The 16,546-nt window shown below is 40.9% G+C and overlaps 1 protein-coding gene across 1 annotated transcript in view; it reads left to right on the forward strand.

The window, feature by feature from the left end:
* The first annotated feature begins 1,193 nt into the window (after positions 1-1,193).
* The window catches only part of LOC146981632 (uncharacterized), a 34,654-nt gene continuing 19,301 nt past the window's right edge, over positions 1,194-16,546 (forward strand). Inside the window, exons 1-7 of the mRNA XM_085788258.1 lie at positions 1,194-1,597; positions 2,912-2,975; positions 4,260-4,643; positions 5,782-5,956; positions 6,126-6,253; positions 8,187-8,480; positions 11,224-12,390. Coding sequence (XP_085644384.1) covers positions 1,565-1,597; positions 2,912-2,975; positions 4,260-4,643; positions 5,782-5,956; positions 6,126-6,253; positions 8,187-8,480; positions 11,224-12,390 — 2,245 coding nt within the window. The 5' untranslated portion in view covers positions 1,194-1,564. The remainder of the gene's footprint in view (positions 1,598-2,911; positions 2,976-4,259; positions 4,644-5,781; positions 5,957-6,125; positions 6,254-8,186; positions 8,481-11,223; positions 12,391-16,546) is intronic.

Consider the following 16,546-nt stretch of genomic DNA (forward strand, 5'->3'; position numbering starts at 1 on the left):
TACACAGATCCACCAATATATTATTGTTTATTTATTATATGGTATTCAAGTCTCATTTTGGAGAGTTTGTCTTGTAAGATTAAGTTTTATCAGTTCAGAGAGGACTGCTTATATGCGGGACCTCAATTGTTATTTAATTACAGTGCAGTTCATTATAGAGCAAGACATTGATGGTCTGAACAAATATGCGCAATACAATTAGTAAAAACAAACTAACAAAAATGGAACAATAAACAAAAACAAACAAAAAACACAATGACTTGTATACCAAAAATGAGCATGTACATACTACAAACCATTATGGCTTTAACAGATACACAAAATTGAATTGTTGTTTTTTATGATCTCACTGACATATTAAACATTCAAAGGCAATGCTCTTTTGTTAAAACTAACTGGAAAATACAATTGTGTGCTATCCCATACTGCCTGGAGTTACAATCACTGTCAGACAGCAGATTACCAACCCTATCTAGCAGTAGCCAATCATGGTGATTATTAGGCAACAGCTGATAAACTGTGGTCCAGCCTCTCCCCCCTGTGGAAAAGCCAAGCACAGTTAACCACTGTTCACTGACTCCTGGCCAATTCAGTCACGTTTATCAAAGATAACGCATTTCCACTTGAATTTATCAATTTCTGTGGATGAGTTTCTCCTGTATACTCTCTAAATATAAACACAGAAGTCACTGCAGTTAAAATCTGTTTAACACACTCATTTAGCCTACCCTGACCTGATGAGATAATTTTGTGCACAACCACATGAAGTGTCTCAAGTGATTCATTGGATGAATAGGAAAAACTTGCAAGTCGCAATATTGACAGAAATGTGTTGTTTCAATAAACAGTTGATCGTGACTCAGATCCCCTCACAGACATGTCTGCACCACCCTGTTTCCATCGCGCACCCTTGGTGGACGGTGCGCTCTACACATAGCACCAGTGAGACTTCATGATCAGGAGAAGTGGATTACGGTATACTGTATCCACATGCTTACAACAATCACTATACATGGCACCCTTATACTAAACGTTTTTTTGTTAATATTGTTTCTATTATTTTAAATAGTTTTTTTTTTTTTTAATCTTATTTATTCGTTCGTATATTCGTTTATACTAATCAAGAAAACATTAAGTCTGAAGTTGAAAAGTGGTAATAAATCGCTCTAAAATGATATGTAAGTGCCAAAAAAAGGAGGCTTTGTGTCGGAAGAGTCTGATTGGATGAGGATGTACCTCACAGGCACAGGGCCAAATTAAGTTTTTTCCCTCCTCTTCAAGGTGTCTCATTCACTTTTCAGATGGGCACTCTGCCCCACCTCTCCAGCACTGACGAAATAACAGTGTGCGTTAGGCAAATTTGAACTTGTTGCTTGCCAGCACTTCACTGTTTCTGTCGCTCTGAACAGAATCAGGATCATCCCGGACTGGGACCCTGCGACTCTGGAGCATCAAGGAGAAGAGACAGTGCTGCTGCGCCGGTTTGGAGTGGACGTATTTGGACACTTTTACGCATGCATGTTACGCATCGGGACTAACTGGATTTAAGGGCTTATAAAGATATATGTACATTTTATGGAATAAAAGACATTTAAACGTAAGTATATTCTGTTATTTACCCATTAATTCAAATTTAAATTGCACTTAATAATTGCACTTAAACATGGATTTGACTCACAATAAGCAGTCTAGTTATTTCTCAGTATGTAACTATTTATTATGATATTGAGCCAACCACACAATCTGTTTGTTAACCTGAACGCATCCAGTGATGCCGGGTTGTCCTTAAACAACCTACAACAACGCGCTGTCCCGCTTCTCAGTGCGCGCATGTGAAATTCCAAAATCAGCACCGCGGACCGAGGACTCCACATTTTTCTCGTCTAACAAGTGGAAATTAGAATAATCAATAGTATGTTCCCCTGTCATGAATTTTGTTGAGAGCAAGCAACAGGTGTTTCGAGGGAGGAAAAAAAAAAGTCATGGAAGCGGCACCAAACCAATTGTCAAAGTTTCAATAAATTGCTCCCTGGATGACAGTAAAGGTATTTTAAATCCCACTAGCAGGGATTGTGTTTAGCAGACAGCATCTCCGAGCTGTGTATAAAGTGTCACTAGCTCCAAAAATCTGTTACCACTTATACGCCTGTGTGATGCCTCATTACCGATCTTTCTTTGAATGACTTTTTTCTGTTTCCTAGAAAACCCTCTGCTGTAATGTAGTTTACGCACTCACTCGCGCACTTTACCGTAAATCCGAAACAAATACGCAGTCGGAGATGTTAGGAGTATTAGACCTTGATGGTTCTCGTGCTCTTTTTTTGTCTCCCCATAGTCTTATTTAATTTAGTTTCCGTAAGGGTGGGTCCCTTTACTCGGGTTAGACTTGTGTCACCGTCCTGGCATTAAGTCACAGTCACAGACGATACCCACCCTAAAATACTGTAGATGATGCTCCTTCATCACTGCAAATTGCCATTTCACAGTGAGTGTCTCGTTTTTATTTATTTTCTTATATAGAGAATAGCACTTTTAAGCTCCCACTGTGACCCACCACTTGTGTTTATACAGTGGGGTGCAAGTGAGGGCAGGAGGGGCTCGATGCGTCTGTCTCCAAAATCTTAGCAGCTCGACCCCACAGGACGTTTTACCTCTCAGCCCTGCCACCCACAAAATTACCTGAAAACATTAGCTTGCCATATTTAGATGAAAAAAAAAAAAATCTGGGCCCACGTAAATGTTTGCACTGAAGAATCCATGCCTGACAGAAAAGATCTTAAGCAGGCATGTCTATTCAAATTCAGTCACTTCTATAGGTTATGTCTCCCATAGCAAAGAAAAATCAGAAACACCATGAAATAAAGTCTTGTGTTAGCTGTCTCCTAATTCACCTATGTGATTTCCCCAACAGATGATACTAAATGTAAAGCATATCCTGTGGTTATGTTGTCTCTGTGAAGCTGCAACTGCAACAGGTAAGTCTTCACTGAATAAATGTGCCTCCCTCTACCCCTCTCTTTTTCTCAGTTGCTTCTTTTTCCCACCCTCTTTCTCTCCACCCCCCCCTGTTCTTTTCTTTATCTTCCTGCCTCTCTCACAACCCCTCGCTCTCTCTGTCCAGCTCTGTGTGTTTCGTCAAATGTGAAGTCATTGCCACTAGTAAGGTTTCTATCTGATGTTAACGTTGAAGACTAAGCCCTGTACTGATTTTAACCACAGGTGAAGTTGACCCTGACTCTGTCTCGGTATGGATGGATACCTTTCAATTAGAATCCTCTCCCAGTCTGGAAAAAACAGCTGGTTTCACCCCACATCCTAATAAGCCCCCCAATTAAAGCACACACTCATGCCTCTGGGGCTGTCCCACCACTGTTTCCAGAGAATTCCCCACATTGTTACCTGTGAAAAACCACCTACCCCCCTTAGAAAAGAAAAAAGAAATGAAGCTAAATCCTTTTTCCTCTCCACAGGGCTAAGAGTGATTCAGTCTGTTACCATTCATTTGTGTCTGATGTCCTGTCTGACATCCCACATACTTCAAATAGAGATGTAGTGAACTCAGATATAGTCAGCTTTAAATGTGAATAGAGCCTTGGGGGGGTTGAGCATAGAAACAGTTAACCTTGTCTGATCTGGAAGCAGTGTAATACCAGGCTGGATATTGGGTTAAATAAGGTATCCTTACTCTGTACTGAAATATAGATGTATAGTATCAGGTCATGAGAGGTGAGATACATAATATTGTCCAGTTTGTGGCACACTGACTTTGTTTTGTGTGGCTCTACCTGCCACCATCAGTTATTCATCCTGCAGGTGAAGGAGAGCTTGTTCGAGAGGAGATACTGTATGCTCAGATCTCAGCAGTGGCAAGAGGGAGTGATGCAACCATGATTCCCCTGTTTAACCAATTATCTTGAACGTTTTTCTTTTCAACAAACATGCTGCACACGTACTACAGTCAGAGTTCAAATGTGTTCACACACCCATCATTTTAAGGATGAGGTTTGACTTTCCAAGACCCATTTTCAGGCTGTGATGCATGTTTTCTTCATTAGGCTGGGTGTAGTTGTTACACCCTGTCAATGTAAATGTGTCTGGCTGTTTATAGTGTCTACTTGCAACTGCTTGGGTCAGAGTAAATATATGCATTTGTATACAAAATATACATAAAAAAGATGAAGAACAGAATGAAAACACAGTGATTAATAAGGGAATATAAACTGAAGCTGCATTTAACCCTTCTGTGGTTTGCCTTTCAGCATCCAACACATTATCGATATTCAGACCAGTCACTGGTTCGCTCTCAGGGAAGGTAACACTTCCCTGCTTCTTTTCAACCATCCCGACGTCAGCACCAGTCATCAGTCCCAATGGAACAGCCATTTTTGTCAAAGATTACTTGCGGATCAAATGGACCAAAATCGAGGGAAATATTGAATCCACAGTGCTGGTGGCACAAAGTGGGGTCATCAAGATAGGCTCTAGCTACAGGAACCGTGTGTCAGTGCCCAGTCACCCCGAGGATGTTGGCGATGCCTCACTGACGATGGTCAAGCTGCTTGCCAGTGATGCAGGCACTTATCGCTGTGAGGTCATGTACGGCATTGAAGACACCCAGGATACAGTTAACCTCAATGTCGACGGTAAGGCATTTATTATATCCTTCCTGCATCAAACTGGAATCAGACAAAAAGACTCTAAAATAACTTCCCAACTCTCTGAACATCAAAGGGGGGGGGGGGTCCTGCAAGGGTTTAATAATAGTGAAATTCAATACGAGTGATGATAGAAATGTAAACATATGAGAGAGCTATGGGCGCCCTTCTGCTTACTCTGATAGCAGCAGCTACCCAGTAGTTACGCAGAACAAACCACAGTTTTCAGTTGGTCTTATTTTAGAGGCAAATCAGATGAGACTTTGGGTCCCTGTCCATACCAAGAGCTGCAATGTTTTAATTCCAGTGTTCATCTGTGTATCCAAATGACCTATCAGAGTCCATATGGATGCCGTTCCAGATGTTAGTATGGGCAAAGCAAAAGCTACATAACCTCATCTTTCCTCGTCATTTAGGGTGCCACCTTGTCAGTGGAGATTCTTCTCTTTGGCTGGGCATTCAGTGGGTGTTACCAAGTCTTTTTTTTTTTCTTTTTTTTTACTTTGCCTTCACAGACAGAATTCCACAGGATCCCTCATTAACTTTCCACAAGGTTTAAATTATGTATAGGATAATGCAACACTATTGCAGTCCTTCCAGGTCAAATGTCGTTGTAGTCTCCTTGGTGCATTCTACATTTCCTCACTTGAGAATATTTCTAGTAAATTATAACTCGTGTTTGGGGCATGTAGAAAACATGGGCGGAGTGTGTGTGTGTGTGTGTGTTGGGGGGGGGCATGGGTTGACTGTCTTCGCAACCTCCTCTCAAACTATCTGCAATGTTAATTAGGACTATCAATCATGTCTTCTGTGTCTGTTTACTGTCCACAAATATGAGGATTTCAGGGCCATGGCATCATCAGCAGTTATCTTGTTCATTTGTGGTGAAATTTATTATGATCATTTTGCTCATCCTCTTGGTTTATTGCAAAGTTCCCCCTTTCCAAACAAGCAGAGACACAATTATTGCACTCATGGTGTGTGCTCTATAAGACATTTGCCATAATTTATGCCTCTGAAATTATGTTGATCGATTCCAGATCGCCGCATTCATGTTTGTACACAAATACTCATCATGTTTCATTTCTGGTTGGTCTTTTTCCTAACTTCTTCTATTTGTTGGCAGGTGTTGTCTTCCACTACCGAGCGAGCACAGACAGGTATACCCTGGACTATCAGAAGGCCATCAGAACTTGTCAAAATATCGGCGCCACCATCGCTACATTCGACCAACTGAAGGCAGCCTATGAGGATGGCTTTGATCAATGTGATGCTGGCTGGATTGCTGATCAGACAGTGAGGTTAGCTGCGTATTGATCCTCTGTAAAAAGTTATATCTTTTAACCAACATTGCTTTTTATGTACAGTAATATGCATGTTTATCTTCTTGAGCTTTGATGTGTCAGCTTTGATGTGACTTTACTACAAACTTGAGAGTTTAAAAGGCTTTTTCTCTCTTTTTCTGCATAGGTACCCTATTACAAGGCCACGGAATGGCTGCTTTGGAAACCTTCAGGCTAAACCTGGCATTAGGTCATATGGAACCAGGAAACCCACGGAGACCTATGATGTATACTGTTACGCAGATAAACTTGATGGTAAGTGAGTTTCAAAATGAAGCCTTTTGAGTTCAATGAGGTGTTTGAAGGCACTGACACACCCTCATGCTGGAGTTACCGAAGCTTGAAATTATCAAAGTGCCAAAGCAAATGACTTTTACAGCTTATAAAATTGCTGTGGAAATAGACCACAGTATTTTGTTTGAAAATATCATTGTTGACAACATGTTATCTGTTTTATATTTTGTTGCACAAAACAGTTCCACAGGTTGCCTAAAGATAGTTACGTTTAGAGAGAAGCTCCTAATAATATGACTTGACTCTTGATTTACCATGACTGTGGTCAGTAACAAAAATGTTATAATGGGGGTTTTAAGTATCTTTGGTATTACTTATGGGAAGTTTCACTTCTCAGCCAAAACTCTTTTTCTCTCTGTTCCAATTTTAAGATCCCCCTTTACTCAACTTAAGTACCAGAACCCGCCCTCCCTGTAGTTGCTTCTCTTCTCTTGGATGTTGACAGTGCAGTCTTGTTACCGAACACAATACCATCCAATAATGTGTAAATATGCAGCCACCATTGCCGTCAGTATTGTAAAATTTGAATTGTTAGTGTTATCAGCAGATGTAGTTGGTAGAGTCAGCCAGGGAACATCACCCCATCCCACATCCTCCAGGGACAAACACATACATCTTCCAGCTAGCTCTCTAGTCTCTCCATGGAATTATATATTCACCTTTGACCCCTGTGCTTTTTGCACATGATGTTATTAAACTGTGTCAGACACATACTCCAAAATACTTAACCCTATTGCTTTGATTTACTGAGTGTCTCTTGGATCATTAGTGTTTGTATTTATTTGTAATAGAAAGTAGGACAACAGATGTCTCCTTGGGACATTTGGCTCTATCTGTATATGTCTCAGGCTTCTGGCATGTCACAGTGCCATGGACATTAATCATATGATTAGTTTGATTTATGTTGATGTATATCAAATCATTTTTTCCTCCTCTCTTTTGAGATATAGATATGGAGTATAGGTTTTTCTCAGGTAAAACCTGTGGCTTCTGATAATTTACTGGTAATCTACAATATGATCTTTAATGGGGAGAAAATGTCCAGTAAAACCACAGAACCATATCTTTTGTTTGTTTTTTAAGAGGGAATATATTTCTGGGTTGAAAACATCTCATAATTTCATTGTAAATCAGAGGTATGAAACCAACATCCAACATTTGAAAAGCTTCGGCCAAGATTAACTGAAAACATATAGTCAGTCAGTCAGTCAGTCAGTCATCTTCTCTTATAATGTTGTTTGGTTTCAATTGAGAACTTGTCTTGCTGTAGTCTTTCGTTTATTCCTGTTGGCAAAGACAAATATTTAAAGTTGTACTAGTGCAGTGACCATTCTGAAGGTAAGATCCTTGTACAAACAACATAAAGGACGGAAAGATTGAGGGTGTAGTCTAGTTCACTCACCCCCGAGGGGAAACCTAATGTCCTGAAGCACAGACACATTCATTGACAGGACAGGCACATTGTCTGCATTGCTATCCCACCTCAGATTAATATAATGAATGAACTACTGTTGTCCTAAATATGATCGGTGGGAGATGTTTTGGGTCCATGCCCTGCACAGCTGTGACTTTGGTCAGCTGTTTTTTTTTTTTTTTTTTTTTAGTTATTTTTCTTCTGAAAGGTCAAAATGGTCTGAAAATCTGTGGTTGTGATTACTCCAGATGACAGGCTTTTTAGTGGGATTTTCATTTTAAATCATTTAAAATGAAATGTGAGATGGCTGCCCATCAGGTAGTGATACAGCACTGATTTGTCCTAAGGTTTGTTGCATGGGTTCAACAGTGAATTAAACCCTCTGCCCTAAATGACTGGTTCTTAGAGTAATCAGATTTGGTTCGATGTGATCACATTTGTTATGACTCAATCTGTATTACATTTTGCTCTTTTATTCAGGTGAAGTTTTCTATGCTCCTGTGGCCCAAAAGATGACTTTTGAAGAGGCCCGTGAAGCGTGCGAGAAGATGAATGCTGTTTTGGCAACCCCTGGCCACCTGCACGCAGCCTGGAGACAGGGGCTGGATAGGTGTGACTATGGCTGGCTCTCTGATGGCAGTGTACGACATCCTGTTGCAGTACCCAAAATGCAGTGCGGGGGAGGTCTGCTTGGTGTCAGGACCATGTATCGCTACAGAAACCAGACTGGCTTCCCTGAACCAAATAAGAAGCTTGGAGCTTACTGTTTTAGAGGTAAATTATTGTTGTTACTATAGAGTACATTTACAGTATGTCATGGAACAAAGTGTTGCCTGCATATGGTGGGTCACAGGGAGTATGCTTATATTTTGGTTTATAAAAGACAGACAGTGATTGAAAGCACAAAGCATCCCTGTCAAACCAGGCCTGGACTGTAAGGAGCTATGATCTCATCTCCTGTATGTATTCACTCCTGCTTCCCCACCCTTTGATTTTCTGTGTCTTTGCACCACTGTGCACTTTCCCACATCTAAACCAGACCCACAATTTAAAATGTTTACAGGCCGTCTCATCCTTTGCCCATTGTTCTATTCACTTTGTCTCTCTGTTTCATGCTGTATGTATAATTTCAATGACAACAACAACCAGAGCAAAGCAGAGGAATCATGTTCTCATGAGCATTGCGTGCTGTGTGCCAGACTGGTCTCGCAGATTTCAGTGTCCAGTTGACCTCACTCTCTCACATTTTAGTTTCCCACCCATTTCTGCTGCAATAAAATTAACCAAAAGGAGGGTAAAATCATACTGGTAAGCTCTGTTTACTCTTAAAGCAATAGGCTGGCCAGTTCTTGTAATGGGGAGAATAATGACCAGTAGTTATCTTAAGAGCTTGTGAAGACTCGGCTCCTGTCTTTGTGTTTTTTCTTTATTATTTCCAGCTGGGTCAATTAAGGCCTCTAAATCTTAAGTCTTATACAACCTCACCCCTGATGTGAAACAAACTAAAACAGGAATTAACTAACAATAGAAAATTAAACCATTACCAAATTAACCAAATTGACTGTAATTCCAATCATGATAATCCATAATAAGAGAGCCGAGTAGCTAAGGTGTGGACCGAGGGATGTAAGTCAAACTTTCTTTGGACTTGCATTTAAGACACACTTAGTTATGCATGTGAATGACAAACTCTGCTGATTACCGACCATGGGAAGTCAGTATATTATAACGAAGGATCATATATAAATGGTGACATTTCATGGTTCATTGGAAGTTAGCAGAATTAGGCTGATGCCTGCAAATGTGAAGTGTTCTTAACTAATCAGTATCCCCAGGGCAAAGCCAAATGACAGATGACAGTTGCCATTTCGAGAAGCAGCAAAAGTAACTAAGACCACACTCGTCAGACTTTTAAGTCTCACTATCTAACTCCCTTTTCACCTTTCTCCTCTCATTTCCGCTGTCAGAGTTCGACCTCCGTCATTCTCACTTGTACTTATCAGAGCAGACATTTGGATAATGGACAAAGCTACTGCTGGACTTCTAAATTCAGTCATCCTTGGTGACCCCTGACCTGGCCTTTCCATCTTTACAAATGAGAGGCTGGATAGATAAGCCGTCCTCTGCCTGGCCATTTACTGCCCCCGAGCCATGTTAACTCTCGCAGTGATAAGTCCTCATGGGGTTCAGAGGGCATGCAAACAGGCCACTCTCACCTCCTGCTCTGTGTATTCCATGTCACCTCTCTCAGTCATGTTGTATTTACGCCCCCCTCTAAGTGCTTTTCAAGTACCCTTGTTTGGTGGGACTCAGTCCATCATTTCCTGCTTTCTAACTCCTAATAATATCTCAAAAAAGAATGTATTATGTAAACCTATGTCAGTTAGACTACACAGTAAGACAGGGGAAAGGAGGTAGGTGCAAAAGGAAAAGGGATACAATTGGTCTCTGATTGGTCTCTGAATTGGCCTGGAGAAAAACAAAGGCCCAAACAGCATGTTACTATACAGCTCAAATGCATTGGTGAGATAATGCACTCCTAGGGAAAAACGTATGTCACACCTTACATCAGAGATAGTTCCTTGAAGAACGTAATGGCCAACAGCTGGCTTTCCACAATCTGTCTGCACCACTGAGGAAAGCTTTCTAAAGCTGTCACACTGCTTTTTATGGGTATGTGTGTGTGTGCGTGGAGGAAGGGGCACATTCAACAGGCAAAGGGATTTTCTTAATAAAACTTTACAATTACCTGAACTTTGAAGAATATGTAGACAGGTTCAATACAGACTATTTGAGAACATGCGCTGAGAGAGGATGGGACTTAAATGATCACACAAAAAATACAAGTTAACACTCACATGAACTGTTGAAGGACAGCTAGTTCACAGGGGTAAAATTGGCCTCTGAGGACAAAAAAACATGTTTACCAGTGGAACGACTGCGAGTATTTCAGGAGCATGGAGTGATGAGGTGAAGATCTAAACCTTTTTACAATATGACTGCTGTTTCCTACTCCTTCTTCTTTCCTCCTGCCTTTTCCTTCCTTCCTTCTTCTTCGTTTGTTTATTTATGAACACAAAACTTGGTTCGGGCTGCCGTACAAACATGGCTGTGCAAGATGGTGACACTCTCTAAAGCAAGACCCTTGCTATGTATCTATGAAAGAAGAATTATAAGGCTACGAAAACCAAACTATATTTATTTATTTTATAGCGAATATACACTTATACAAATATATTCATGGGTAGTATAATCAGATTTTGCCAATAAACCTTGCCAATTATTACGCACTGAACCTTTAAGAGAGGAAGTCCATCACATTAAGACTTCTCAGAAACCTTTAACTTTAGGTGCTTTGTGTCAGACTGCTGTTATAGCTCTGGCATATTGCCCTGTGACTGCTATTTGACTCACAAGGCTGATCTGACACACTGTCTCACGTACCTACAAGAACAAAAATGTATAACATTTGATTCTAAATGATGTTTATGCTATGTGTTTTATGTGTGTTTTATAGGAAGGAGAGAGGGGATCAACCAGACATCCTTTGTTGATGTGTCTGTGGTAGAAACCACCACCAGTGGCTTCACTACCTCCACCCCTTTACTGGAGAGTAGTACGTCTGCACCAACATCTGAAACTGCATCAGAGGCAGCTGAATCTCCAGACTCTCCTGTTACTTCAGATACCACATCTATGTTCTCTACCAGTATGGCTCCACCTCGCCCAACTCCAGCAGGCCAAGAAGAAGTGCTCATCACCACAGTTGCACCAACAATCAAAGAGGAAGATGAGGAAACTGATGGCACAGCAATCGCACCTGACCAGTACACAACAGAAAGTAGTGATACCACAGAATCAGTGTCTGAGCCTATTGAGGAGCCAGACGATCACTCAGTTATTGAGATCAGCACAATCCAACCTGATGTCCCCATACCTGATGCCTCTGTCAACACAGAGGCCATGTTTGCTAAAGGTAAGACTGAGGAAACTATTGTGGATCCTGACATCACCACAGCGATGACCTCTGACTTCACCGACACGCCAACAAAATCAAGCGAACTCACTAGTGAGGAAGTGCTCAGCTCCACAGAAGCAACACCCTCACCTGATCAGCTTCATTCAACAACACTATTCCCAGACTATGGTTTTATTGTGGATGAAACAGAGACTCCTTTTCCTCTAGAGGTACTTCCACCTACTCGACCGCCTCAGGAGGACTCCACACCCCCCTCAGCAGACAGCACAAGTATTACTGATGGAACAACAGTTCCCACAACAGTTTCCACTGATACCACCTTCAACACCCGACCTGGCCAAGAGGTGAGCCACGAAACAGGATTATCAGAGACAACGCAGGATGTAGAGACACCAGCTGATGTCACCAAGGCAAATACCACAACTGCAACTGAGACATCTGCGACTGTCCCAATTGACAGTGGGACCTCGGCTGAGGATATTACATCGTCAGTGAGTGTTTTTGATGAGTCTGCCACTCGGCTACCAGAGCACAGTGGTAACACGCTGACAGAGGACAACGCAGCAACAGAGATTGACAGAGAGTTTTTTACATCCGCTCCCATGGCTTCGACTGTGGCCGTCACGACCACTACTCCAGGTACATCGGTCACTGATGAGCAGTCCATTCAAGTGACCACAGTCATCCAGATGCAGAATGTGTCAGGTAAGATGGACAAACAATACTTTATACACTTTATACCTTTGATGCTTCATTTGACATATGTATTCAATGACAATATTGTAATGCAGATTTTGTTGTGCGAGTAGGCAGCACCATTACTTTAATTGGCCACAATGACGACAAGATAGACTGATGCCACAAATATTATGTGGCACTATGCGTCCCAGCATTGTTTCGGCTGATATATGATAACAAGTTTTGCTGTTCAGTATCTGGGAGTTGGGGGAGACTGCTGTCCAAGGTGCTGAAGTGGAGAGAAGGTCTGATTTTGAGAATGTATAGTGCTTGGAGAAAACGGTGGTATACCAAATACAGTATAGGCAAGGCAAGGCAAGTATATTTGTATAGTAAGGAGGTGATGCAGGGAGCAGTTGGTGCAGAGGGGATGGAGCTCTGAAGAAATCTATGAAATACACAGCGAGTGTGCAAAACACCAAGGCCAAACTACAAAGTACAACAGACAATGACAGTTTAAAAAATGTGCATGAGGAGAGAAGTAGGCTCCGTGTAATCTGATGTGTCCCCCAGCAGTCTAAGCCTATGGCAGCAGAGCTATACAAATGGTTCAGGGTTACCTGAGCAAGACATAACTAAAATCTCTATCATGGTGGAAAGTTTTTAACCTGGATCTAAACGTGGAGGGAGTGTCGGCCTCTCTGACCAATGGAGAGAGCTGGTTCCACAGTAGAGGAGCCTGGTAGCTAAAGCCTCTACCTGCCAGTCTGTTTTTAGAGACACTGGGAACCACTAACAAACCTGCATTCTGTAAGCAAAATGTTCCAATAGGGCAATAAGGAACGATGAGGTCTATAAGATAGGATGGAGCTTTGTCATTAGGAGCCTTATAAGCCAGTTGAAGGATTTTGAAGTCTATTCTATATCCTACAGGATATAGAATGGAGTGAGGCTAAAATAGGAGAGATGTGCTCTCTTTCACTAACTTGCAATGGACCAACTGGAGACTCTTTAGAGAGTTTTTGGACATTCTGACAAAAGAGAGTTAGACTACGTTCACACTGAAGTTACAAGTGACCTGAATCCAATTTTTTCACTCAAATGCGACCCATATCCATTTTGCTTTTGACAGTGTGAACAGCACAAGTCGCATTGAATCTGACATTTTCAAATCAGATTCAGGCCACTTTCAAATGTGGTACTGAATCAGATTCAGATCTGATTTGTTCCTAAAGCTAAGGCTGATTTGATGCAACTTTTACGTCACTTTACAATGTTTTGTTTTAAGAAGCGGCCGCAGGACCACATACACATGCCACACACACACAGCAATAAAAAAAACGGCCCGATAAAACGTTGGATAATTTGACGTGCAGCGGTGTGTGTTTACCGACAACAGAACAGCTGTAGTGAGAACGTGAGTGCTGAGGGAGAGGAGATTATAAATAAAAAAGGACACATGGTGTTAGACTTTGGGTTGTAATAACCTTTTTGATGTTGTTTCTTAAAGGGATAGTTCACCCAAAATTCAAATTTCATATCTACTCACCCTCATGTCGACTAAGGGCTGGGAGAATTTTCAGAGTCCTCCGTGCCTTCTCGGAGTTATGGGGGGTCCGTGCAGCAGTATTTGTCCATATAATGGTTGTGAATGGTGCTCACTTTTCTTCGTCCAAAAAGACACACCAAAAAACATCAAAATACCTCCATAGTGCTCGTCTGTAATGTCCCTCTTGTATTGAAGCCCCGACATGAGAAATTGTTCCGCCGGTCAGTGCACTGACACAGGAAGAGCAGTGAACTGAGACACTGGGAGCTTCCGCTATACAAACAAGCTTAAAATATAGACTTATTTAATTTTTTTTCGGAACAATTTCTGGGCTTCAATACAAGAGGGACATTACAGACGAGCAGTATGGAGGTATTTGGATGTTTTTTGTTTCAGTAACTTGTGTTGCACATAATATTCAGAGATATCAACTAAATTGACAAGGACTTTTTTCCCTGTTCCCTTGTTCTCATTTTGATGTGTGTTCTCATTGTGAAATTGGAGGACGGTGAAAGCTTAGGACCTCCTTTCTCAGTCTGAATGAACAGATGTCCTGATAATTATTTTGATGCAGACAAGCAAGAGGTGATGGGAAAGATAAAGAAAGAGAAAAAAGGGTAGGGTAGCAGTAGGGGGGGGGGTGGAGTCTGGATCACAAGTTTTAAAACTTTATATGAAATATTATAGTTTTTTATTAAGTTTGCTATAGCCCTTGCATGAACACCAGATTTTCTTCTTTCATGCATCTTTCTCACATAAAAAATATGCAATCATAAAAACAACATTCTCATTATATTAAATATTTCTATTAGTTTTACAGTCTACAGTTCAGTGTGTCATGTGTTTCATCAACTGTTTTTTATTTGATAGTGACATTATATGGTCTTTATTTTTGTGAGATAACTAAAATGTTTCTGTTTGGGTTGTTTCAATTATGTTGGTATAGACATGACTTGGTTAAAGAAAACTGAGAAGTCAACAGGACATGATCTCACATGCAAACAGCAGCTGCATCATTTTCTACTCCTTTAATTTGCTCTCCATCTGAGCTGCAAACATTGCCATGGTGACTCATTCCTTGTCCCTGCAGAGCAGCTCGTGCTGGAGGAGAGGGATCCAGTGAACTGGAAAATATACAAGTGAATGAATTGGTCATTTGGCAGTTTTTGGAATTTGGTCTGGCTTTGCGGTAGGTATTAAGTCTGCCTGAGAGAGCAGCAGTCTGTACTCTATGTGGTCAGACACACAGTGGTCAGTTTGGGTGCCAAGCGTAGTTTCAGTACAGTATCAGTTCTGTTTGTATGTAAATAAGATATGAAATCTCCCTCTGCATACCCTATGCGTATTCATGCTACAAACAACTATGCATTTGCTGTATTCTCTCCTTTTGTGTGTATGTACCATCTTACTGACAGCCAGTCTGGCAATAACAGAGGTGTGTTGGCACTCTACCTGAGTAAGCACAGATGCCTGTCTTGAGCAGAGACTGGACACCACCTCAAGAGGTGATGTCATTGCTAACGCAAAGTCTCCCCTCTGTGAGGACAGCTGGAGGCTGATGACCAAAGTGGGTGATTATAGCTACTTTTACTGCTACATCATGTGATGTGGCTCAGCTGAGGCACTTGACGCCTTTTGCTGCCCTCCCAGTCTGTATGGGAAAAGCTTGTGGAAAATATTGTGTCAGTAGGAGGGTGTGTTGTCTGGCTACATGGCAACAAAGTATACAGTAATATCAGGATATTTCAAAAAGTCAGTGAATGAATAAATATTTATTGTCCAAACCTTGTTAGTGTAGTGGTCATGTGACCAGAGCCCATGTGTTTCAGATTAATTTTAGACAATTTAACAAAGTGTTTACCAAGTGTTTATATGACATGTTATGACTTGTTGAAATATTGATATTCTGAGGCGTGTCAACCACAAATGTCACAAAACAATGCATGGAACCACCGATAGTAGATTCTTAGTGCAATAAACATGAATTTAATAGTCACTTGGCTAATGCTTGCTAAACAAGTACTTTATGAAATAGTCAAAAGATTTTGGGAAATGTGTTTATCTACTTTCAGCATAAAAAACGAGGTACTGGTTGGCAGAAGCTAGTTGTTCACTTCTGTTTCTAGTTGCTAAGCTAGCTGGTTGGTGTTGCTGGCAAACCATCATAACATGACACCATGGATGTAGGTTGCAATTAGAGTGTCATTAACATGATTAATACAAGTTAATAATTTATTGTTTGATTATTTAATTAACTTAATTATGTTGAGTTCAAACATCTATTGAGAGTAGTTGTAGTAGTTATGGCAGATGTCAAGCTCATCTAATAAATTTGGGTATCAAAAGAGAAGCTACTTGCTGTCTGGCAATGCAAATAAAGCAACTATCAGAGGAGATAATGATGAGTGAAATAATTATTTTGAGTTGAAGTTGTCAATCAACCAGACCACCTAATGGTCAATGTCAATATGACGACCATATTCGTTTTTATTTACTGTCTTGCATGGTATACCTTTTAGTGACAGTTGGGTCATAGTACATAGATAAGTATTGTCTCTGCTTTGCAGCACACTTAATCACATACACTAATCATTATTTGTGTTTACTAAGGGGTTATGTAGTTTGGCTGAGATA

Source organism: Trachurus japonicus, chromosome 9 (genome assembly GCF_045865225.1).
Source record: "Trachurus japonicus isolate A0001 chromosome 9, Traja_1.0".
Taxonomy (NCBI): Eukaryota; Metazoa; Chordata; class Actinopteri; order Carangiformes; family Carangidae; genus Trachurus; species Trachurus japonicus.